The 27,526-nt window shown below is 43.6% G+C and overlaps 1 protein-coding gene across 1 annotated transcript in view; it reads right to left on the bottom strand.

Annotated features, from left to right (window-relative positions):
• The window catches only part of tns1b (tensin 1b), a 215,572-nt gene that overhangs the window by 161,161 nt on the left and 26,885 nt on the right, over positions 1–27,526 (bottom strand). The window contains exon 2 of the mRNA XM_070437656.1: positions 10,513–10,627. Coding sequence (XP_070293757.1) covers positions 10,513–10,627 — 115 coding nt within the window. The remainder of the gene's footprint in view (positions 1–10,512; positions 10,628–27,526) is intronic.

Genomic DNA, 27,526 nt, shown 5'->3' with positions numbered 1-27,526 from the left:
TACCTTGTCCCGCACCTACTGTTTTCGACTCTCTCTCTCTACCGCACTTGCTGCCTCTAACGCTGAATGATCGGCTATGAAAAGCCAACTGACATTTACTCCTGAGGTGCTGACCTGTTGCACCCTCTACAACCACTGTGATTATTATTATTTGACACTGCTGGTCATCTATGAACGTTTGAACATCTTGGCCATGTACTGTTATAATCTCCACCTGGCACAGCCAGAGGAGGACTGGCCTCCCCTCAGAGCCGGGTTCCTCTCTAGGTTTCTTCCTAGGTTCCTTCCTTTCTAGGGAGTTTTTCCTAGCCACCGTGCTTCTACATCTGCATTGCTTGCTGTTTGGGGTTTTAGGCTGAGCTTCTGTACAGCACTTTGTGACATCGGCTGATGTAAAAAGAGCTTTATAAATGAATTTGATTCATTCATTCATTCAGCAAGTGGTGGCTAAACATGTTAGAGTAAGAGAAATAAATAAATTGTGTGTGTGTGTGTGTGTGTGTGTGTGTGTGTGTGTGTGTGTGTGTGTGTGTGTGTGTGTGTGTGTGTGTGTGTGTGTGTGTGTGTGTGTGTGTGTGTGTGTGTGTGTGTGTGTGGAGTGCAGTGGAGGCTGCTGAAGGGAGAATGGCTCATAATAATGGCTGGTACAGAACTTATGGAATGGAAACCATGTGTTTGATGTATTTGATACCATTCCACTGATTCCACTCCTGCCATTACCACGAGTCTGTCCTCCCCAATTAAGTTGCCACCAACCTCATGTGGTGGGGAGGTGTGTCTGAGTGTGTGTGGGTGTGTGCATGTGTGTTTTGTTTATCTACGTGTCTGTGTGTGTGTGCGTGTATGCATGTGCGTAGGTGTTCAGTGTTTATGTCAAGGTTTATTGTAGTGTGTACAGTATGTTCTCATGTTTTTGCACACCAGATGTTTCAATGTTTGTATACTGTACGTGTATGCTCATGTTTAAGTAAATACTTTGATGTACTGTATGTTCCCCTTCATATATGTATACAATAGAGAAGCACAAGCGTGAGTGTACACATGTGGTTGTGTGTCAGTGCCTGCACTTGTGTTACACCAGATGAAAACCTGAGTTCTAACCCCTAGCCAGAAAAACCAAGTGAAACAGGGGGGTGCATAGAATGTTAAAGTTCCTAGCTCTGGAAAATGTCTTACTGAATAAGACAAACATGATGTACTGCCACAGACAATGAGAAAATACTAATGATGTCACGTTCCTGACCTGTTTTCCCTTGTTTTTGTATTTGTGTAGTATGGTCAGGGCTTGAGTTGGGGTGGGCATTCTATGTTGTGTGTCTAGTTTGTCTGTTTCTGTGTTCAGCCTAATATGGTTCTCAATCAGAGGCAGCTGTCAATCGTTGTCCCTGATTGAGAATCATATAGAGGTGGCTTGTTTTGTGTTGGGGATTGTGGGTGGTTGTTTCCTGTCTCTGTGTTTGTGTTCTGCACCAGATAGGACTGTCTCGGTTTTCACGTTTGTTGTTGTGTATTGTTGTAAGTGTTCACAGTTCGTTAAATTAAACATGTTGAACACTAACTGCGCTGCATTTTGGTCCTCTCCTTCATCCCAGGAAGAAAGCCGTTACAAATGAAAACACAGCACAGCCTATTTACAGTATATACAGCAACGAGTAATGTTTAAACACGCTACAGTTTTTTTATTGCTTTGGTGCAATTTTCACAAGTTTGTAGAAAACTCAAAACAGATCATCAAAAAGGCAGTTGTTTCTAAATTCTAAGCACATTTTCAATTGACTGATTATAACACACAAAATCTTACAGTCACTTTTCACCAAACTTAATCAGTGTTTAATTTAGAAATACATGTTTCGGGCCTCCCGAGTGACGCAGAGGTCTAAGGCGTTACTACAGACCTGGGTTCATTCCCTGGCTGTGCCACAACCGGCTGTGGCCGGGAGTCCCATGGGACGGCGCACAATTGGCCTGAGCGACTCCTTGTGGCGGGCCGGGTGCCTGCAAGCTGACGCCGGTCGCATGAACGGTGCTTCCTCCGACACATTGGTGCGGCTGGCTTCCGAGTTTAGCTGGTGGGTGTTAAGGAGCACAGTTAGGCGGGTCATTGAATATCCCTTAGAGCAGTGGTTCCCAAACTTTTTATGGTCCTGTACCCCTTCAAACATTCAACCTCCAGCTGCTTACCCCCTCTAGCACCAGGGTCAGTGCACTCTCAAATGTAATTTTTTGCCACAACCTGGCTCGTAGGAAGTGACAAAGAGCTGTTATAGGACCAGGGCACACATAATAATATAATAATAATCAATAATTTTGCTCTTTGTTTAACCATCTTACATATAAAACCAAATATTTTCATCGACAATTGTGAATGACTCACCACAGGTTAATGAGAAGGGTGTGCTTGAAAGGATGCACTTAACTCTGCAATGTTGGGTTGTATTGGAGAGAGTCTCAGTCTTAAATAATTTTACACACACAGTCTGTGCCTGTATTTAGTTTTCATTCTAGTGAGGGCCGAGAATCCACTCTCACAGATAGCGCCGGAGAAGAAGGCTGACGTTTTACGTGTTCCTATTCAATTATGTTTTTTTGTTTGTTTCTTTGCGTTGTTTGTAACTTGTTTTTCTTACTTATTTTGTTCATAATGTTGCTGCTACCATCTCTTATGACCGAAAATAACTTCTGGACATCAGAACTGTGATTACTCACCACGAACTGGCAGAATCCTTTTTTTCCTTTAACGAGTCTCACGAGCCCAATGTGAATGATGTACTGATTTCCCGGGAACAGGCACAGATCCCCGTCATTTGCGTGAAGAGAAGGCGGAGAAAAAGGGGCTGGAGGGCGGGGTGCCTTCTGAGAATTTGTAGGCGATCGAATAAACCCCCACTGCCTTCCATTCTGCTAGCAAATGTGTAATCTTTGGAAAATAAAATCAATGACCTACACGGAAGATTAAACTACCAACGGGACATTCAAAACTGTAATTTCTAATGCTTCACGGAGTCGTGGCTGAACAACAACATTATCAACATAGTTATACGCTGTATCGGCAGGATAGAACAGCGGCATCTGGTAAGACAAGGGGCGGCGGACTATGTATTTTTGTAAATAACARCTGGTGCACGATATCTATGGAAGTCTCGAGGTTTTGCTCACCTGAGGTAGAGTATCTCATGAWAAACTGTAGACCACACTATCTACCTAGAGAGTTTTCATCTGTATTTTTCGTAGCTGTCTACATACCACCACAGACTGAGACTGGTACTAAGATCGCACTTAATGAGCTGTATACCGCCATAAGCAAACAGGCAAATGCTCACCCAGAGGCGGGGCTCCTAGTGGCCGGGGACTTTAATGCATGGAAACTTAAATTGGTCTAACCAAATTTCTATCAGCATGTTAAATGTGCAACCAGAGGGGGAGAAAAACTCTGGACCACCTTTACTCCACACACAGAGACGCATACAAAGCTCTTCATCGCACTCCATTTGGCAAATATGACCATAATTCTATCCTCCTGACTCCTGCTTACAAGCAAAAATGTAAGCAGGAAGCACCAGTGACTCGATCAATAAAAAAGTGATCAGATGAAGCAGATGTTAAGCTACAGGACTGTTTTGCTAGGACAGACTGGAATATGTTCTGGGATTCCTCCGATGGCATTGAGGAGTACACCACATCAGTCATTGGCTTCATCAGTATGTGCATCGATGATGTCGTCCCCCACAGTGATCGTACGTACATAACCCAACCAGAAGCCATGGATTACAGGAAACATCCGCACTGAGCTAAGGGCTAGAGCTACCACTTTAGAGGTGCGGGACTCTAACCCGGAAGCTTATAAGAAATCCCCCCTGTGAACCATCAAACAGGCAACGCATCAAAACAGGACTAAGATCGAATTGAACTACACCGGCCATGACACTTGTCGAATGTGGCAGGGTTTGCAAACCATTACAGACTACAAAGGGAAGCACAGTCGAGAGCTGCCCAGTGACACGAGCCTACCAGACAAGCTAAATTACTTCTATGCTCGCGTCAAAGTAAATAACACTGAAACATGCATGAGAGCACCAGCTGTTCCAGAAGACTGCGTGATCACGCTCTCCGCAACCAATGTGAGTAAGGCCTTTAAACAGGTCAACATTTACAAGGCTGCAGGGCCAGACGGATTACCAGGACGTTTACTCCGCGCATGCGCTGACCAACTGGCAAGCATCTTCACTGACATTTTCAACTTCTCCCTGTCCGAGTCTGTAATACCAACATGTTTTAAGCAGACCACCATAGTCCTTGTACCCAAGAATACTAAGGTAACCTGCCTAAATGACTACCGACCCATAGCACTCACGTATGTAGCCATAAAGTGCTTTGAAAGGCTGGTTATGGCTCACATCAACACCATTATCCCAGAAAGCCTAGACCCAAAACCAATTTAAATATCACCCTAACAGATCCACAGATGATGCAATCTCTATTGCACTCCACACTGCCCTTTCCCACCTGGACAAAAGGAACACCTATGTGAGAATGCTATCCATTGACTACAGCTCAGCGTTCAACGCGATAGTGCCTTCAAAGCTCATCAATAAGCTAAGGAACCGGGGACTAAACACCTCCCTCTGCAACTGCATCCTGGACTTCCTGACGGGCCTCCCCTAGGTGGTAAGGGTAGGTAACAACACATCTGCCACGCTGATCCACAACACAGGGGCCCCTCAGCAGAGGTGCGTGCTTAGTCCCCTCCTGTACTCCCTGTTCACTCATGACTACACAGCCAGGCACGACTCCAACACCATCATTCATTTGCCAATGACACAACAGTGGTAGGCCTGATCACCGACAACGACAAGACACCCTATAGGGACGAGGTCAGAGACCTGGCCGTGTGGTGCAAGGACAACAACCTCTCCCTCAACGTAATCAAGACAAAAAARAATATTGTGGACTACAGGAAAAAGAGGACCGAGCACACCCCCATTCTCTTCGACGGGGCTGTTGTGGAGGAGGTTGAGAGCTTCAAGTTCCTTGGAGTCCACATCACCAACAAACTAACATGGTCTAAGCACACCAAGACAGTCGTGAAGAGGGCATGACAAAACCTATTCCCCCTCAGGAGACTGAAAAGATTTGGCATGGGTCCTCAGATCCTCAAAAGGTTCTACAACTGCACCGTCGAGAGCATCCTGACTGGTTGCATCACTGCCTGGTATGGCAACTTGCTCAGCCTCCGACCGCAAGGCACTACAGAGGGTAGTGCGTACGGCCCAGTATATCACTGGGTCAAAGCTTCCTGCCATCCATGACCTCTATACCAGGCGGTGTCAGGGGAAGGCCCCAAAATTGTTAAAGACTCCAGCCACCCTAGTCATAGACTATTCTCTCTGCTACCGCACGGCAAGCGGTACCGGAGCGAAAAGTCTAGGTCCAAGAGGCTTCTAAACAGCTTCTACCCCCAAGCCATAAGACTCCTGAACATCTAATCAAATGGCTACACAGACTATTTGCATTTCACCAGACACTGAAAAATTCACCTTTCAGCAGGACAATAACCTAAAACACAAGGCCAAATCCACACTGGAGTTGATTACCAAGAAGACAGTGAATGTTACTGAGTAGCCGAGTTACAGCTGTGGCTTAAATGTACTTGAAAATCTATGGCAAGACGTTAAAAAAATTGTTGTCTGCAATAATCAACAGCCAATTTGACAGAGCTTGAAGAATTCTGAAAAGTATAAGGGGCAAAACATGCACAATCCAGAAAGACTCGCTACCAAAGGTGCTTCTACAAAGTATTGACTTTGTTAATACTTATGTTAATGAGATATTTCTGTATTTCATTTTCAATAAATTTGAAAAAAAATCTGAAAACATGTTTTCACTTTGTCATTATGGGGTATTGTGTGTAGATGGGTGAGAAAAAATATTTAATCAATTTTGAATTCAGGCTGTAAAACAACTAGAAGGAAAAAGGAAACCGCACACTGCTCTTGATAGTAACACTGATCTTTAATAAGCTTACGTATCGGCCTCACGGCCTTCGTCAGAGCTTTTGTGAGTTATTGAAAACTTGCTCGGTAGGTCTATGTCCTCATTGTGGTTTTCTAGACGTGTTAAATACGTCTTATTTACACACTTTATTTGAATATTTATGAAATGCATATTGTTATATTTGGTAGCACTTATTTGTTTTTTCCTTGGCCTCCAAACGCTTTCGATGCGTGGAACGGATGTGGGTGGGGCTAGGTCTACATAAGGGTTCTAATTTAAAATAACTCACAAAAGCTCTGACGAAGGCCGTGAGGCCGATACATAAGCTTATTAAAGATCAGTGTTACTATCAAGAGCAGTGTGCGGTTTCCTTTTTCCTTCTACTTGTTCAACTGTTACCATACACCTGCAAAAAAGATTGCTCAGATGTGCGAGTGCCTTTTGAATTTTGAAAGGCTGTAAAACATCAAAATGTGAAAAAAGCAAGGGGTGTGAATACCCTCAAGGCACCACTAGCTAGCATCCAAATTGACCCTAATGCATCTACTGTATGCAGTATAGCAAATGGCAGTTATCATCTCCAATGCATTCAAACGTTGAAATCAAGTATTATAACATTTTTAACACACTCACATCCATGCAGTGAGTATGGTAGGCTAACATGTCAACATATCTACCCGGGCAGTGATACAGTMCCCCCCCCCCCCCCCYSMCSACSCCGGCCAGAGGGATTGGGCCCCAAGGACGAGGAGCGGGCCGGTCCGGGCGGCAAAGGTGGAAATCACGGATGATGTTGGGGTCCAGAATGTCCTCCACTGGAACCCAACACCGTTCCTCTGGGCCATACCCCTCTCAGTCCACCAGATACTGGAGCCGACCCCACGACGTCGGGAGAGATCTGACGGCACATACTCACATCCATGCAATCTCACTATTAGCAGTGAGTATGGTAGGTTAACATGTCAACTCATCCATCCGGTCAGTGAAGTCTAGGCTAGCCTTCCAGACATAGTTTTCCCTGACAGTCTGGTAGCATTGTACTCATCTATTTGTGCTGTCTTGTCAACTTTAGCATAAAAAAATGACCATAGAAGTTGGCAAGACAGCACAAACAGATTTGGGACCAGGCTAAGGGTCTAGTCTTTTGACTGGAAACAAACACATGCTGAATAGACATGCGTCACCAGCCAGGATACGCTCCTATTGTCATGGAGCCTGGCAACGTATCCTGGCAACAGGCGAGAGGAGAGGAAGTGGTGGAGCTGGGATGATGATTGGGAACCCATGTGACTGATGAGTGTTTGTAAACAGTGTTACGGAAGGGAAGGGGGTGTTGGGGTGGGTGGAACATCTGAACATGACTTCACATTACCTCAGAGTGCACGCCGATGTACTAATAACTCTGAAACCCATCTGGGTCATTCCTACCAAGCGGTGCCTTTTCTGTCCCCAGGAAATATCATTTCTTATTTAGTGTAAAATGTGGATTCCAAAAGGCTTTAAATATGAGGTCTGATAAGGTCTGATGTCTTTAGCTTAAAAACACAAAAATATGCCTTGAAAGAACATTGTATGCATTTTCAACAGTTTTTCAGTGGATGTGGGTGTTTTGTCTCCAGGTGTTATTCCTCAACTTCTACAAGAAATATAAGCCATAAAATACTAAATATTTATTCATTATTTTATAGTCCTACTTAAAGTCTCTCTCATCATTAACAATTTTTTAATGATTATTGTACTTATTATTATTTTATTTAAGCTTTTCTGTGTGTCACTGATATCACTTTCCAACCTGTTAGTTCAAATCAAATCAAAAACCATATTGGTCGCATACCCAGAATTGTAGATGTTATCACATATAGTTTGTTGTAATTCTCCATTTAAGAAAACAACCCCTTCCTACAATGACACCTCATTCAGGATGTCATCATCATTTGCTGGTAAAACAATGGTGCAAAGCTAAATATATATATAAACACTCAATTGTACCTATTTTTCCATGTTTGTTGTAGTTAGTCGGTATGTCCCACTCATAAATGTTCACCTCACCTTGTTAAGCAAAATTTTTAAGAAAATGAACCACATTAACCAATATTTCGCAAACCTCATTAAAAATAGTAAAGGAGAACTCCTTATCTGAATCCTTATTCAGAGATTTATGAACACATTTGTTCACTCTGTCCTTAGACAAGACCAATTTCAGTGATTCTTCAGTGCTGGCTACTCCAGGCTGTGTCCTTGTATGGAGTGTGTTAGTGTGTTTGTTGCTGTCTGAGAGGGCCTCTATTGTTCACTTTGTACTTTCCTGAGAGCCCACTGGCTGGCCCTCGTAAATCTGCTCCAACCAGACAGAACACACACACACAGACGTATTTAAACTCTCTCTCACAAACACAGGCAAGCATAGACATAAAACAGAGACTTACGTACAAACACGTGCACACAGACACACGCGCACACACTACCATACTCAGTTGCCTCTATGGAACCAGCCATGTTGTAGTCAATACAGCAGACAACTCAATACCCAAGCCTCTCTTACCATCTATCTACAGTATACAGGCTGACGGACGGGGGAGCTATCTTCTGTTACATTCTATCTATACAGGCTGACTGACGGGGGAGCTATCTTCTGTTACATTCTATCTATACAGGCTGACTGACNGACGGGGGAGCTATCTTCTGTTACATTCTATCTATACAGGCTGACTGACAGGGGAGCTATCCTCTGTTACATTCTATCTATACAGGCTGACTGACAGGGGAGCTATTTTCTGTTACATTCTATCTATACAGGCTGACTGACAGGGGAGCTGTCCTCTGGAACGGTGGTGCTGAAGTGTCATGATAAGCCTCTCAGCAGGAGTCAAGGGCTCTTGCTTCAAGTAAGGCCAGATACACATTTGCTCACTACAACCACACACAAAGAAAAAGTATGCACAAACATGCACAATAAGAGGGAAAAAAGTAGCACACACAGAAACACATCAGAGTAAGTGGCTAAGAGGTCGACCCATGTGGTAGTAAAGCGATTGTGGTCCATGGGGAAATGATTGATCCTATGCATTCTGGCTACCCTAACAGGCCATCCCTTTGGGAGAGCAGGGACAGACAGCTGCAACACCCACAGCACCCAGCATAGAGGACTGTAAATATATATATAAGAGACGCCCATTTCAGGAGGATAATACATCATGGTAATATAATGGGAAGAGACTACAATACAGTTACCAGAAAAACAACAATCTTTCAAAAGGACATAATGTAGTTACTTGTAATGTAGTACTTTTTGTAGGGAGCAGCCAGCCACACGATTAGGTAAAAATGTCTGCTTTCCAAGAGGACAGTACAACTACAAGGTAATAACAAAAATGCATGCTTATTGTATACTAGGTCCTCTCAGAGTTAAACACTAAGCCAAGAGAATGCCTCTGCTTCACTTTACTGTGAATAAGATATCCACACCGTGCCAGGAGGAAGGGAAATAGGCAAGCCAAATCTTTCCCTTCTGGATACTAGACAAAACAACCTGCCAGCTTCCCGATGCAGCACTATCAGCAGAAGCAGACATGTCCACTAGCCAAGTAGCAGTGACCAGCCAAGCCCAGTGTGTCTACTGTCTAGCCTGTAGGTTTGCCAACACAGTGGATATAGGGCTATGCACTGTTGATGATTCACAGAGCTATATTATTATATTGCTTATATAGTGTCTTTATATTGTATATATCTAATTCATTCAAAAACATAGCCACTTCAAATTCTCAATCCTCAGTACCCACCTAGCACTCAATTTGATTACTAAACAAGCTACAGGTAACTGTCAAAATAAAGGAAACATCAACATAAAGTATCTTAATAGGGTGTTGGGCTACCACAAGCTGCCAGAACAGCTTCAATGAGCCTTGACATAGATTCTACAAGTGTCTGGAACTTTATTCGAGGAGTGCAACACCATTCTTGCACAAGAAATTCCATCACTTGGTCTTTTGTTGACTCTGTCTTAGACGCCGCTCCAGAATTTCCCATAATTATTCAATTGGGTTGAGATCTAGTGACTGAGAGAGACTCACACAACCCTTTAAACCACCTATGCTCCTTTGAGACCCCTTTTTCAAAGTCACAGAGATCTCTTCTTCTGGCCATAGTGGCCCAAATAATGGGCAACTTTTATACATGACCCTAAGCACGATGTGCTGTTTTAATTGCTTAATTAACTCAGGAAACACACCTGTGTGGAAGCACCTGCTTTCAATATATGTTGTATCCCTCATTTACTCAAGTGCTTCCTTTATTTTGACAGTTACCTGTATCAATCTAATCAATGAAATTAGTTAAAAGCCTGATTAGCAAACTATCATTGAGTGAATTGAAATCCTGCCAACCCTGGACATCCCCTGAGCTACTTTAGTGTAATTACTCAGAGTGACCACAACGGTGACCTTGGGAGACCCCAAATGACCCTTTGATGACCCCAGATGACCATGGTTACCGTGGTAACACTCAGTCAAGGTCAGGACTAACCTCTGCAGATGAGCCCCTCCTGGCTGACGGTCTGTTTGCACACCCCACAGTGCTTGCTTTTCTTGAATGTCTTCGCCCGGAAGGTGTGTGAGTGAAGCGCCTCGAACTCTTCAGGCTGCAAATGGAACAGATAAAGAGGAGAGGGTTAGTGTTCAATTGCAGACGGCTCAGTTGATCGGGGCATGGTGGTGTCAATACAAAGATTGTGGGTTCAATTTGTGCGTAAGCCACGGTATATGTAAGGGTTTTTTGTGGACAAAGTTATTTGGACTTTTGTCACAGGCAAAGAAAATGGAACAATCAACCAAACCTGGAATAAAAAAAAAGGTCTGTCAGTATAAATTCAAAGCTGTGCATCTATAAGGATAGTCAACTACAGTATACTTATTTCATTTGCGAAGATAATGAACATAATATTAATCAAATAGACTTTAGCGGTAGGAGAAGTCTTATTTGCCCTAACTTGAGATGAACACACAGAACCACACCGAATCACATCATAGACTGAAGATTTGCACAAAACTGTAGAAATGGTACACTCCAGCTGCCCTCTACAAAGAAGCAGTTCCCACTTTCTCTACTCCGAGAAACAAGAACAACCACGTCACCTCATGCCCCTCCGTCCCCCCCTCCTTTCCTAAGGCTGCTGCTGGAGGTATGTTATGCAAGCCCTCTGAGATAATTCCTATCTGATAGCGTCCATAGTGTAGTCTCCTCTGAAAGGACCCCCCTGTCTCCAGCCGGCATGTGTTTTCCTTCTCCTATAATTACATCTCAACTGTTCTCCCTTTTTCCTGTCTTCCTTCTAAACTGAGCTCGTTGGCGGGGGGGGGTCAGGGTAACAGAAATGTCAAAGCGAAGGACAACCATCTCCCGTGGCAACTCTACTCGCTGTGAAACCTGTGTCATGTTCCCTCTTTGTGGCCAGCGTCTCAGCGTCACCCCGTAATGGACGACTTTGGGGGATTTGGACCGGTGACATCACTTCCTCTGTGTATTTTCTCAGCTGGTCCCCATTTTGGGCTTTTCTGGGTTTCGGCTCGGTGGGATATTGGGCCCCACTAACACACTGTCTGTGGGCCCAACATAGCAATATTGAGCTAATATAACAAAAGTACTTTACAAGTGAAAGAATCACACATGGCCCCACAAGGAGATATCCTGCATATATGTCACCTATCTGAAAAGTGAATCAAGACTAACACGTAAACAAGGAGGAAAGAATGTATGGTGTAGTGTGTGTGTGTGTGTGTGTGTGTGTGTGCAGGCACAGCTGCCTGATTCTTAACCATATTCTTTATGAGGGTTGCTGAACGCTTTTCAAGGCAGGAAATGCAGGCCGGAATGGCTTTATAATATCCATCAAATTTCCATTAAGGCAGTGTGTGTGCGCTCGCTGGACAGGGCTCAAAAGGCCATGTGGTTGGCACATTGTGCAACTTTAGAGAGAGATTTTAGATGGCAGGAGAACGGAATGGAGCTGCGGTGTACCACCGAGAGAGAAATCCCAGACCAGCCACTGCAGCCGTACCAGTAATGCCGTTATGTACCTCCTTTGGCCATCAATCCCAAAGAGTCGGTGGATGGAATGCATAAGGCATAGACGTTGCAGGCCAGAGTTAGAGCACTTCAGCTGACTCTAGCTGGCTCTCCCACTCTCTTTATATATTCACAGTGCCTTTGGAAAGTATTCAGACACTTTGACTTTTTCCACATTTTGTTACGTTACAGCCTTATTCTAAAATGAAAAAAATCCTCGGCAATCTACACACAATACCCCATAATGACAAGGCGAAAACAGGTTTTTAGAAATGTTTGCAAATGTATTAAAAATCAAAACAGAAATGCCTTATTTACGTAAGTATTCAGACCCTTTGCCATGAGACTCGATGAGACTCGAAATTGAGCTCAGGTGCATCTTGTTTCTATTGATCATCCTTGAGATGTTTCTACAACTTGATTGGAGTCCACCTGTGGTCAATTCAATTGATTGGACATGATTTGGAAAGACACATACATGTCTATATAAGGTCCCACAGTTGACAGTGCATGTCAGAGAAAAACTAAGCCATGAGGTCGAACGAATTGTCTGTAGAGCTCTGAGACAGGATTGTGTCGAGGCACAGATCTAGGGAAGGGTAGCAAAAAATGTCTGCAGCATTGAAGATCCCCAAGAACACAGTAGCCTCAAACATTCTTAAAAGGAATACATTTGGAACCACCAAGACTCTTCCTAGAGCTGGCCGCCTAGCCAAACTGAGCAATCGGGGGAGAAGGGCCTTGGTCTGGGAGGTGATTATTTTTTATAAATTAGCAAAGAAATTCTAAAAACCTGGTTTTGCTTTGACATTATGGGGTATTGGGTGTAGATTGATGAGGGAAAACAATTTAATACATTTTAAAATAAGACTGTACAGTATATTATCTTTCTCTTTTGGTCTTGATCCCTTAGAACCTCTCTTTCTCTCTCTCTCTTTATTTCAACTTACTTTCTCTTTTGTTATTTCTGGATGTCTCTCACTTTCTTTGTCTCTGTCAGTCTCTCATTCTTTCTCTCTCACTCTCTTCCTCCCCTCTACCATCCTCTCTTCCCCAACAGTCTGCTTTGCTAACTCCCCCACTTAGCAGAGAGGTAGATTTATGGATGTCTGTGCAGCCTACAGGATAGCCCAAGGTCTGGTTCCCATGATGGGCAAAGAATAGTGTATTCTCCCTCCAATCAGAAGCAAACTATCAGTCAAATGACCATGACAGAGGGAAAACAACTCTAGACCACCTTTACTCCACACACAGAGACGCGTACAAACCTCTCCCTCTCCCTCCATTTGGTAAATCTGACCATAATTATATCCTCCTGATTCCTGCTTACAAGCAAAAACTAAAGCAGGAAGGACCAGTGACTCAGATGAAGCAGATGCTAAGCTACATGACTGTTTTGCTAGCACAGACTGCAATATATTCCGGGATTCTTCCGATGGCATTGAGGAGTAAACCACATCAGTCACTGGCTTCATCAATAAGTACATCGATGACGTCGTCTCCACAGTGACTGTACGTACATACTCCAACCAGAAGCCATGGATTACAGGCAACATCCGCAATGACTCGGCCTCTCGAATGGCACAGTGGTCTAATGCACTGCAACGCAGTGCTAGCTGTGGCACTAGAGATTCTGGATTCGAGTCCAGGCTCTGTCGCAGCCAACCGCGACCGGGAGAACCATGGGGCGGCGCACAATTGGCCCAGCGTTGTACGGGTTAGGGGAGGGTTTGGCCGTCAGGGATGTCCTTGTCCCATCGCGCACTAGCGACTCCTGCGTTGGGCCCGGCGCAGTGCACGCTGACACGGTCGCCAGGTGCACAGTGTTTCCTCCGACACATTGGTGCAGCTGGCTTCCGGGTTAAGTGGGCATTGTGTCAGGAAGCAGTGCGGCTTGGTTGGGTTGTGTTTCAGAGGACGCACAGCCCTTGACCTTCGCCTCTCCCAAGTCCGTACGGGAGTTGCAGTGATGAGACAAGACTGTAATTACCAATTGGATACCATGAAATTGGGGAGAAAATAAATAAATTAAATAAAACATTCAAAAAATTACCCAAACAATGTGGGGGCTGAATTTTTAACACTCACACACTTTAACACTCACGCATGCACACACACTCACACACACACACACACACACACACCTCTAGTCAGTTGACAGGGTTACTATAGAAACATGGGTCCTGCGATCTCCTATGTGGGCTCTCATCAACAGTATAGTTTTGGTTCATTACAAGATATGTACAGTAAGCTGTTCCCACCTCATGAGAAGAAGAGAGCTCAAGACAAAATGTAAACAAAAACAACTATGTTATCATGAATACACAGGGTAACATCTATTCAAACATTTATACATAATCCATCTGACATGTAATTTTCCCATGTGAACATACATTACAGAATAGCAAATAAACTGCCTGAACGTCCCTCTCCGCAGCCTACTACAGGAATGTAACTGTGTAGTTTAGTTTCTTTCACGCTGCAGACAGAGAGGGAGACAATGTGAGGGACACACGCCAGACATGAAAAATGTCTCAATCTCAGTCTATTCAGGCCAGGGAGTACCATCGTCTTTGGCCCTCTCAGAGAGAGGAGCTGACCCCCAAAATAAAACAGACTTCTAGTGTTCTCCCCCCCTATTTATCAGGCTGTGCAACAGAATGGAAGAGACTCCAGCAAAACACTTTTTAAATACTTCATCCCTCCTGCCTGGCCTCCAATGTCAGTCACTTGTCTCCCCACCTTTGGGTGGTGAATGTAGGAGAGGGGGGCACTCAGATCTCAGCACAATACCTCATGGTTTAATTCCCATTAGCAATTTGGACTGGAGCCATAAGTGCTCATCCTACTTTAGAAACCAAACAAACAAGCCCTCCTCTGCTTCGCACCCATCTGAGGCCTGGCCACCATTGTTTACCCCAAATACTATGTAAATAAATGGCACAAAACAATATAGGGGAGCTCCCTTCATGGGGCCCGACCCTAATTGGTTCCGTTCATTAAGAGGGCCGCCGCTGCTCGCAGAGTTTGTTTATTGTTTGTAGCGGGGAGGAAAGTGGTGGATTCTGGGATACATGGCGCTATGGATTTGGAGGGAAGAGATGAGAGGGGTGAGGGGGTGTACGGTAATCATGGGGGTACGTTCACATTCACAAGAGACGAGGTCTCTGGATTTTAGTTCAAAGTGATGCCAACCATGCAAATGCCCCTGGTCCTACCGTGGCTCTTTCCATCGCCTCCCCTTTCTCTCTGCTAGACTGACACAAAGGCAGACGGCTTGAAACAGGCATCATTGGACCCCCAGGGGACAAGGCCAGTGTACACACAGCCCCCTTGCTGAGACGCTAAGCTCCTGGGAACAGGGTCCCATCCCTCCAAGCCACTCATACACACACGCACATACACACAATGGAGACCCCTAACTCTGAGGGAGTGGGGAGCGTGGTTTGGGGGCATGGCTCCCAATGGGCTGATAGGGTTTAAAGCAGGGTTACAGCACTCTGGGAAGAGCAAGGGTGCATTTCAGTAGGTATAAATGGAATCCATTCCTCATCTCCTCTTAATATACACCATGATTCACCAACTCATTAAAGGGTCATTGAGAGCTACTGGGTGTGCAGGCTTTTGTTCCAGCCCTTCAGTACCACACCTGGTTCAGCTTATCGTGGCTCAGACTAAATACTGGTATTCGATTTTTTAAATCAGGTGTGTTAGTGATGAACTGGGATAAAAACTTGCACAGTGCAATATCACTCCAAGACTGAAGTTGGATAACTCTGATCTGCACTGATCAAAAATTATGATAGGTGAAAGCAGTATGGTGAATGCCTGTTGGGAATGTATTATTCAACTGTCCAGGTCAATCACATCAATTCAGATGGAGGAAACTATGAAAGGAAAGGCAAAAGCAACTACAATGAAAGGGAATACCTGTCTGACATTAGGATAACGAGCGGCGCTCACATCCTCCTCAATAAGCTCCAAATCTGTACATTGACCCCCAATAGGGCCGCTTTTCCAGCTACAACTCTGAGACATTCCTGCTGAATAAGGTCACCTCGAGAAGCTTTTTTTCATCCTTGACGCTAAAAGCTCTGCATTCGATGGCGCCCCATCTCTCACACACACACTCATACACTTATACTGAGGAAGCAGACTGATTTCAGTCCGAGCTGCATGTGAGGATAAATCCCTCACCTCATTAGTTTACAACCCTATGCAAAGTACACATACACACACTCCAAAAGGGTTCTTAGCAGAGCGATAGGGTTCTACCAATAACCATTTTGATCTGAAAAATAAATAAATAAAATAGAGTTTTCTAAACTAACCCAATCTGTTAGTAATTGGATTTGTTGGGCCCATTACTGAGATGGTTGTTCCAGTTAGATGATTAAGGTAGTCTCAGTATTCAATATTTCCTACCCCGCAGTCATTCTGAATCCAGGCAGCAGGTGAGTAACAATTCCACTTGTTGGATTCCTAACTCTGTCGGGCTCCAATAGGAATTACACATCACTTTGCAAGCCAGCATAATGTGACTTGCAGCACTGATGTGACCTGTAATCCAGGAGTTTTGTAACACCACAGTGTTAGGGTATAACTAGGCCTTCAAAGAAAGGCTAGGCTATATGTAACGTATTGTCATAAATAATTGGAACTGTTCAAAGAGGATTCTAGGAAGAACCCTCCAAATATAAAAGGGTTCTCGGTAGAACCCTTCATAGACGGTTCTAGGAAGAACCTTTTAGATGATAATACGTTCTCAGAACGTTAATAAAATATCCCAGGAAAACTTTCCGTGAACCATAGTAAAACATTCTCAGAAACTCCATTTAACCTACAAAATGTATGTTCCCAGAACAGGCAAAATGTTCACTTCTCAGAACGTTTAAAAAACGTTCAGTTTTACCGGTCAGGAAACGTATGGCTTCTTTAACCAATGGGAAACGAACATTTTTAATTTCCACAATTCTCAAGGAACAAAATGTGCTAGCTGGGATGTGTTCAGCAAACTTGCTGTGTCAAGCTTTTTTTTACCCACTTAACAAACTCTGTGGATTTCATTTCATTTGGTATTGGCACCCACTAACTCTGTTGGTGTGTCTGGGCAATGAATCCATCCTTAGAGCCCACTGCAAAAGTGTATTACAAAGAGGAATGAAAAGGTTTTCAGATAGTGTCTTGTAACAAGACTCTAGAGCTTGATAACATTATGAACTTAACCCTGTGCAGATCCATATTATCTTATGCCCTTCAAGTAGGGTGTGAGAGAGAGAGAGAGAGAGAGAGAGAGAGAGAGAGAGAGAGAGAGAGAGAGAGAGAGTGTGCACGTCTGAACTCCCTTGAACATTGGATTGAAACTCAAGCCTTATCAGTAGTGATCCCATCCAATCCATCCATTCAACTGAGATAATAACCTACTTAACACAGCGTCTCTCATATGGGACAACATGTGTTTGGGTGAGATGTTAACAAGACACACAGTGTGGTCACTGCGACAGGTCCCATCTGCTACTATGGGAAGTGTGTGTGCATGCCCTCTGTTGCTGGAACATCCCTCACGCTCCTACCCCGCCCTTTCTCCAATAACCCCATTCTGTCTCCTCACTCTCCCAAACCGCCCACTCCCTCCATGCATGTTTTCTCCCGCAAGGCTATGATTCTTCAGCTCACAAAACGCGAGCATGCAGGGGCGTCTCACCCTTGACCTATCTCATCTCCTTCCACTCAGTCTGGCCTGACCCCACATCCACACAGAGGCAGCCTTTACTCCCTTCATCTCCCTCTCTCACCCTCTGTCTCCATCTCTCAGTTCCTCTCTCAGTCTCTCTCTGTCTGTCTCTCATACACTCTCTCTCTTTCTTTTGATCACGTGAGTACAATGGAGCCCCCACATGGAGTTTCAATAAAGGGCCACTGAACACTGAACTCTGACAATAAGAGGAGGCCAACCCCAGGATTGTACTAGCTATTGGAACATTTATGTGAAATTCCCATAGATTTTTGACAGGCATGCTATTAGGAGAATCCACTGGTGGTGGCTAACTGATAGTTTTGTAAGAGAGCCAATGAATTCTTCATCCTTATCACAAAAAAAGAGAGGAATGAAAAGGAGACGGAAGAGGAAAGAGAGACAGGAAAGAGTAAGAGAGAGGAAATAAAAAAGAAGGGGGGATGAAAAGAAGGAAGAAAGGCAAGGAGGTGGGGAAGTGAGTGTGGTTTGAACGTGCCCCCCTAAGCTGGTATCCATAGCACAGCCCATCTCAGGGCAGGAATTCCCTCGATGGTAGGGTCGTTGACGGTCAGAGACTGTTGGCGAAGTGTCCTGTCCTTCTCCCAAACCCTGTCATTCCAAACAGGGAGTCAACAAGCTGAAGAAGTGAACCTAGTTATTAGATAGCTGTCTTTCCCATCAAAACTGCCATGGAGTTTCAAATTAGCTTTTTTGAAAAAATAAATAGATATGTTTGAATGACACTAAATGTTACTTTAAACCCTTGCAGTGCTGAAATATTTTGGTAAGAGAAGTGATCATAATTTAGCTTACATGCTTTGACGTGGATAAGGAAATTAATAAGTCACAGGAAGATTTACAGTTATGTAAGTAGTAAACACTTCATTTAAATTACTTTTAGAAAAAATCTGTACATTTACAACCCAGTTAAAATGGAAAAGTGTGTGAAATGTGGAATGGAAAAAAAGTCCTGTCCGTTGCCTGTGAGGCATCTGCTATGCAAAGACCAGATTGAATAATTCATGATGCACGTGGGACTACGAGGCACTGAGCAGCAGTTTCAGAGAAAAACACAAGAAGATTTGGATTTGTGTCATCATCATGTCTCTAGATGCACTCAGACGCCCAGATCTCATGTTCATCATCAACCTTTGTTTCATACAAAAGGTTGTAAAAAGTAGGGCTTGTAACAGCTGGCTGGGTTTYCGGTCAATCGGCAAGATAGAAAAGCTGCCTCCAGTAAGACAAGGGGTGGCGATCTGTGTCTATTTATAAATGACAGCTGGTGCACGAAATCTAAGTCTCAAGGTTTTGCTCGCCTGAGTTAGAGTGTCTCATGATAAGCTGTAGACCACACTATTTACCAAGAAAGTTTTCATCTATATATTTCTTAGCTGTCCACAACCAGATGCTGGCACGAAGACTGCACTCAACGAGCTGTATGAGGCCATAAGCAAACAAGAAAATGCTCATCCAGAGGCGGCGCTCCTAGTGGCCGGGGACTTTAATGCAGGGAATCTTAAATCCGTTTTACCTCATTTCTACCAGCATGTTACACGTGCAACCAAAGGAAAAAAACTAGACCACCTTTACTCCACACACAGAGATGTGTAAAAAGCTATCCCTCGCCCTCCAAATCTGACCATATCTCTATCCTCCTGATTCCTGCTTACAAGCAAAAACGAAAGCAGGAAGTACCAGTGACTCACTCAATAAGGAAGTGGTCAGATGACTCAGATGCTAAGCTACAGGACTGTTTTGCTAGCACAGACTGGAAAATGTTCAGGATTCTTTTGATGGCATTGAGGAGTACACCACATCAGTCACTGGCTTCATCAATAAGTGAATCAATGATGTCGTCCCCACAGTGACTGTACACACATACAGTGGCTTGCGAAAGTATTCACCCCCTKGGCATTTTTCCGAATTTCTTGCCTTACAACCTGGAATTAAAATTTATTTTATGGGGTGTTTGTATCATTTGATTTACACAACATGCCTACCACTTTGAAGATCCTAAATATTTTTTCTTGTGACACAAACAAGAAATAAGAAAACTTGAGCGTGCATCCCCCCAAAGTCAACACTTTGTAGAGCCACCTTTGGCAGCAACTACAACTGCAAGTCTCTTGGGATATGTCTCTATAAACTTGGCACATCTAGCCACTGATATTTTTTGCCCATTCGTCAAGGCAAAGCTGCTCCAGCTCCATCAAGTTGGATGGGTTCCGCTGGTGTACAGCAATCTTTAAGTCATACCACAGACTCTCAATTGGATTGAGGTCTGGGCTTTGACTAGGCCATTCCAAGACATTTCAATGTTTCCCCTTAAACCACTCGAGTGTTGCTTTAGCAGTATGCGTAGGGTTATTGTCCTGCTGGAAGATGAACCTCCATCCCAGTCTCAAATCTCTGGAAGACTAAAACAGGTTTCCCTCAAAAATGTCCCTGTTCAGCGCCATCCATCATTCCTTCAATTCTGACCAGTTTCCCAGTCCCTGCTGATGAAAAACATCCCCACAGCATGATGCTGCCACCACCATGCTTCACTGTGGGGATGGTATTCTCGGGGTGATGAGATGTGTTGGGTTTGCGCCAGACATAGCATTTTCCTTGATGGCCAAAAAGCTMAATTTTAGTCTCATCTGACCAGAGTACCTTCTTCCATATGTTTGGGGAGTCTCCCACWTGCCTTTTGGCGAAMACCAAACGTGTTKGCTTATTTTTTTCTTTAAGCAATGGCTTTTTTCTGGCCACTCTTCCGTAAAGCCCAGCTCTGTGGAGTGTACGGCTTAAAGTGGTCCTATGGACAGATACTCCAATCTCCGCTGTGGAGCTTTGCAGCTCCTTCAAGGTTATCTTTGGTCTCTTTGTTGCCTCTCTGATTAATGCCCTCCTTGCCTGGTCTGTGAGTTTTGGTAGGCGGCCCTCTCTTGGCAGGTTTGTTGTGGTGCCATATTCTTTCCATTTTTTWATAATGGATTTAATGGCGCTCTGTGGGATGTTGAAAGTTTCGGATATTTTTTTATAACCCAAACCTGATCTGTACTTCTCCACAACTTTGTCCCTGACCTGTTTGGAGAGCTGCTTGGTCTTCATGGTGCCCCTTGCTTGGTGTTGCCCCTTGCTTAGTGGTGTTGCAGACTCTGGGGCCTTTCAGAACAGGTGTATATTTACTGAGCTCATGTGACAGATCATGTGAGACTTAGATTGCACACAGGTGGACTTTATTTAACTAATTGTGTGACTTCTGAAGGTAATTGGTTGCACCAGATCTTATTTAGTGGCTTCATAGCAAAGGGTGTGAATACATGTGCACGCACTACTTTTCCGTTTTTTATTTTGTATAATATTTTGAAACAAGTCATTTTTAAAATTTCACTTCACCAATTGGGACAAATTTGTGTATGCCGTAAAATCCAAATAAAAATCCATTTAAATTACAGGTTGTAATGCAACAAAATAGGAAAAACGCCAAGGGGGATGAATACTTTTGCAAGGCACTATCTATTACCTCGACTAACCTGTGCCCCCGCACATTGACTCTGTGCCGGTACCCTGTGCCGGTACCCTAACCTCACTACTGTTATTATATTGTTGCTCTTTAATTATTTGTTATTTTTAAATTTGTCTTATTTTTTACTTAAGTTTATTTTAGTAAATACTTTCTTAACACTTATTTTTATTAAAACTTTAACCTCTTAAGTATCAGACCATTTTATTCACCTAACATGACAATCCCAATTCTAACTGCCTGTAGCTCAGGAACTGAAGCAAGAATATGCATATTCTTGATACCATTTGAAAGTAAACACTTTGAAGTTTGTGGAAATGTGAAATTAATGTAGGAGAATATAACACATTAGATCTGGTAAAAGATAATATAAACAAATAAACATGTGTTTTCTGTATTTTTTTTATTTTTTTTTACAAATGCAAGAGAAAGGCCAGATAGGAGTATAGGTGTAATTTAAATTTGGCCACCAGGTGGCAGCAGTGTGTGTGCAAAGTTTCAGACTTATCCAGTGAAGAATTACATTACTGCAATATTTTCTATCAAGTCAAAAATGCTATGGTAATAAAWWWTTTWAGTTTACACACTCCCAGGGATGTCATACATGATGGATCATTAGCTTATACAATAACTTTCACACATCTAGATGGCCCGGGCCTGGTGGGTGTGGAGTCAGAGACAGCAGTTGGGTCAAACTGTAAACCCCAGTTCCTACATTTGAACATAAACATTGATTTTATCAAACAAAACTATACTACATTTTATCTCTGGGACCCTCAGGATGACAACTCAGAGCAAGATTACTGAATGTAAGTACATTATTTATCTTCAGAGGTGAATGTATCAAACCAGTTGCCGTGAWAAAAGTTCTTTGTTATTGTGCACTCTTCTCAAACAATAGAATTTTTCACTGTAAAAGCTACTGTTAATTGGACACAATTGCAGTTAGATTAACAAGAATGTAAGCTTTCTGTCCATACAAGACATGTCTATGTCCCGGAAAGTTGGCTGTTGTATAAAATGTCCTTCTAGTCACATTAGCGYAMGTTAGCAACAACCATCCCTGTTTAGGGACACCGATCCTGTAGGGCTTGTCAGTAAGCATTTCACTGTAAGGTCTACACCTATTGTATTCTGTGCATGTGACAAATCAAATTTGATTTGATGAAGGGAGGAATTTGACCTTTTCTTCCTCTCATCTCCTCCTCCTCTACGACTCTCCTTTCCTCCATCCACCGGCCTCACAATGGACAGTCACCTGATTTCATTTAGGGAGAAATGCACCTCAGGCATTCCAATCTTTCCCTCTCTGTCTCGCTCCCTCTCTTTCTCTCAACATGCATTTTCATCTCAGTGAGGTGGATCCCAGGGAGAAAATTACTCAGTCATCCAGAAGTGAAGAGAGAAAATCACCCATTTATTCACAGGCTATCAACAGAATGGAGGGAGAGAAGCATTATGTACAGACTTTGAATCTAGTCTCAATCCACTATCGAGTTATGTTTATTTATTTAACCTTAATTTAACTAGGYAAGTCAGTTAAGAACAAATTCTTATTTGCCTACCCCGGCCAAACCCGGACAATGCTGGGCCAATTGTGCATCGCCATATGAGACTTCCAATCATGACCGGTTGTGATACAGCCTGGAATCAAACCAAGGTCTGTACTGAGATGCAGAGCATTAGACCACTGCGCCACTCGGGAGCCCATGTAAACAGTGGTTGTATGTGAATGTCAGTATGCATTAATACAGTGCATAAATCTAGCATAAACATGTTACATTTATGAGTCACAAATGTCTGTAAAATTGTACTTTGCACTATGCAAACATACTATATCTCACTACCAGTTAATTCAGTGTCAACCCACAACTGCTTAAGATAAACACCACTTTAGGTCTATATCCATTTAGACAACAACAAATGTATAGTCTGAACTGAAGTCATTAACAAGGTATAAAATGAAAAGACAGCTGAAAGTCTTTCAACTAGACTCACTGAAACCCAACTTCTAAACAGAACAATGACTTTGAACAATAACAATGCTTTGATTCTCAGTCTGCAGGTATCTGCAGGGATGGTTAACTCAAGTATGTTCCACCCCCAGAGGCAGACTGGATACAGTGGCTTCCGGTCACGTCGTCCAGTCCCGACCTGGGAGAAATAACAACCCACACTCTTCGGCTGTCCCCAAATGATAACCCGTTGAAGAACCCTTTTTGGTTCCAGGTAAAACTATTTTGGTTCCAGGTAGAGCCCTATTGAGTTCCATGTAGAACCATTTCCCCAGCAGGTTCTACATGGAACCCAAAATAGTTCTACCTGGAACCAAAAAGTGTTCTACCTGGAACCAAAAAGGGTTCTCCTATGGGGACTGCCGAAACAACCCTTTTGGAACTCAGCCACACTCAAAAACAAAAGTACGTAGCGGCATCCTGGCGTCATGGCATCTACAAGCTCTACAAGAAAAAATAAACAATTTCCTGGTGCTTTCCCAACTCAAATTTAGTGCAATGTTGAGATAAAATAAAGACTTATTTAGGAAAATTCCACAAGGATAAAGAGACTATGATGATTAAGTTGAGAGAAGAGAGAGCAGGGAGTAAGGCCATTACACTATTAAAATGGTATGTCATAGCTTTTGTTTTGAATTCTTTAACCATTCTTTAATCATAACCATGCATGAAAAGCAGTTCAATTGGACTTGATATTGAATGACTTCGCATAATTCGTTTGGCGTAGTCAAACCAGAACATAATTTTCTCTCAGGAGCCGTAGAGACATTGCAGCAAATGGAAATAAATGTCAGAAATTGAGCAACACTGGAGAAGCACGCCACAAAAACCTCTGCAAACCTCTTCCCGCAAGCAGCCCGCTTTAATGGTCCTAATCCATGCTCAGTTTAAAGTAACCAAGTTCATCATCAGAAATGAGCTCTTTGCCYAGAAAAGACAGCATGCATGCTTTCACCAGTGCTACAATTTGGCTTGATGATTGACAATTGATGAGGCTTCACAACCCCGAAAGTACTTTCTTTAAACTGATACAGACCTTTGAACATAATGGAGTGGGTGGTGGTAACATAAACCATGGCTTGCTCCACAACTTGTTATAGTACATAGGCCTAACGGTCATCCCACAAAGAACAACCACCTCACTATATGCCTCATAAAGGCATACACGCCCCTGTGGGACTTAGTCTCTATTATATCCCATCATAAATAATGAAGTTACACATGTATCTTAAACAGTGGTCTCCTTTTTGCACTCGTAACAAATTCCACACAGGAGATTTGTAGAATCTGATAAAGAAGGCTGTTTTATCTCAAGAAGCAGACACTGAAATACAACATGGTCTTTCTGTTTTGTGGCAACAGAGCAAATGAAAACATTGATGATAAAGTTAAGGGCATGAATTATGGTCGCTTCAGATTGGCTGCAAAGAGTAATGTTGTAACTGACAGACGCAGAAGCCATTGTTTGGCCACACTCTTTTTTTCACCATAAGTCGGTCAGACAATGCCTCCTTGGATGCTGGCAGCAAGGGAGGAGCTGGCAGACTACTGTATTCAGCTAGTGGGCACCTCGCCCAGCCTCAGACACACCTGTATCATTGCTGTTGTTGTTATCAGGGTGTAAAATCCCAGGCTGTCAGCAGACTAGCCCAATAATTACTTCTGGTTAGGAGAAGAGGGGTCTTTCTCAATTGTCTAAAGATCTGTCCTATCTCCTCTTCTTCATCTGCACTGTTCTGAGAATACCTGATCAAGAGTAGGAAAGCCTAATGATGAGTTTCCACCACATTGTTTTTACCTTTTGAGCATTCTCTAGAAGAAGGGAATGAGATAATGGGAACGAGCTGAGGGGRAAAACTTTTAGACAATTGAGAAAGAGCCTTAGAATTAACCGCTTGTCACGGCAGTGGAGGTCTATTGGGCGAGTATTCATGTTGAAATGTTCTGGCATGGCTCACAATTGATTCAGGTGCTGAATGTATCAGAAGCTCAACATGGCCATATACGGTGAAGGCAGTGTTCACAAGCAAGCCAGAAAGTGGAGTTTATAGACGCAACAAGGGAACAAAACTGAGGCCACAATCCCTCACAATACAGGAACAATACAGGAATGCGTGAACTTTCATATTGACTCACACATAGCAGTCAATTTTTTTAACATACACACACACACACACACACCTACATACACATTTGAGCTCAGTAGCCTATGGTATGTAGCCAAGGCCAGTTTGTGATGAGCTGTGAATGATTGAGGGATTGCAGAGGTAGATGCTGGGGAGGATGGAGGAGGTCTGGTCTCTCAGTTCTCATTTATGTCTCGCCCCACAGCCATGTCTCACTTACTGTTCGATGAATCCTGACCTCCACTGGGCTCAGGTCCAGCCTAACCAACCCTGTCTATGAGTGATGTCACCTGCAAGGCTTTGTTGGACTCTCTTTCAGTTGAATTCCACAGTCTACAGAGCAAAATGTCTGTGGAGCATTTTGAAATACCATACTGACCAAAATAGTATTTGGCCATAACCTGCACTCTATCACTCAATCTATCTTATGCAGCAAACTTGACCTGTTTTAGCAAGAGACGACCACAAGAGTAGAACCCTATCTGATAATGCTAAATATAAGGTATGAGTCTTCTCACATGCAGCTCTAGACTCCAGGCTCCTCAGTCAAATATCGTAGCAGACTGGACGCAGCTCAGACCTGCAGAGAATTCCATTACACTTCATAAATGGCTTATTCACCTCAATTTCCTGCCTCGATCTGACTGCACTCATAAAGGGAGACCAAACTCAACTGAAGTCCTCGCTAGTGATCTTAATAATGTGGTGCTATTTCGTCTCCAAAGCCACAAGGGATTTTGTTTATTGGGAATGATTGATGCTGGTGATCAGGCTCTCTCTGAAGGATCATGGTCTGTTTCTATGACTAACTATGGGTAACCCCAACTGAAACAAAACAACTAAGCCAGAAATAAACCTGGGAAAGGTTAAATAGTTAAAGCCACAAGAAGAACATCAAAAGCTCCCCATATTAAAGCCAGTGTTTGGGACCTCCGCCAACGCTCAAAACAGTTGTTGATGAGTGACATGAACCATCTATGGAGAGTAGAGGATGGCAGCACTCTACACTTCTGGGTTGTTTTCTGTGGCAGCATGTGTGGACCCAATCCTCCACATTTTTTCTGTGGGTTGTCACAAACTATCGGCCTGTCTCATCAGAACACTTACTTCTGCTATTGATCCAATACAACATTGAAGCCATATTACAAAACAAATCAGAGAAAAGAGGACATGCATAGGGGGAAAAACTAGTCACACCACTAACTAAGGCAATATTGAATCCCCAAAACAGGATATATTATGGAACTGGAAGACAGATGTTCTTTCTTATTGATCAGAGTATCTCTTTCCCAAAAGAAAATGTGAAAAACACAATACAGGTCTTCCAGCCAGAGTAGGGATGGGCAACGTTGATGTGGGTGGGGCTCACAAAGAATCTGAACTCATCATGAGGGGCCGCAGTGGCCCGCGGGTCTGCGTACCCGCATCCATACCCACATATTCAGTCAGAGCCTGTCCTAGCCTTTTGGGGGCCCTAAACAAAATGTTGCCGGGGGGCCCCCCACCTTGCGAGCAAAACATTTTAGCGGCCCCCCTCTTGGCAGCAGAGACAGCACAGTTTTTACTATGATATCTGCGTGAGTGTGACTAACAAAATCAATTTGCACCCCCGGCTGGAGTGTTTACGGACATGTTCAACCTCTCCCTATGCCAGTCTGTTGTCCCCACTTGCCGACCCCAGGTGGAGAGGGTAGGCAACAACACCTCCTCCCCGCTGATCCTCAACACGAGGGCCCCCTAGGGATGTGTGCTCAGCCCCCTCCTGTACTCCCTGTTCACCCAAGAATGCACGGCTACGCACAACTCCAACTCAATCAACAAGTTTGCTGACATCACAACAGTGGTAGACCTGATTACCAACAATGACCAGACAGCCTACAGGGAGAATGTTAGACCCATGGTGGAGTGGTGCCAGGATAATAACCTCTCCCTTAATGTAAAACAAACAAAGGAGCTGATCGTGGACAACAGGAGACAGAGGAGAGGGCCGCAGTGGATAGGGTCAAAAGCTTCAAGTTCCTTGGCATGCACATCACTGAGGACCTGAAATGGTCCCACCACACCGGCACCGTGGTGAATAAAG

The sequence above is a fragment of the Salvelinus sp. IW2-2015 genome, linkage group LG36, assembly GCF_002910315.2.
Source record: "Salvelinus sp. IW2-2015 linkage group LG36, ASM291031v2, whole genome shotgun sequence".
Classification (NCBI taxonomy): domain Eukaryota; kingdom Metazoa; phylum Chordata; class Actinopteri; order Salmoniformes; family Salmonidae; genus Salvelinus; species Salvelinus sp. IW2-2015.
Note: the sequence above shows the minus strand (reverse complement) of the source record. Positions and strands in the feature narration are given on the sequence as shown.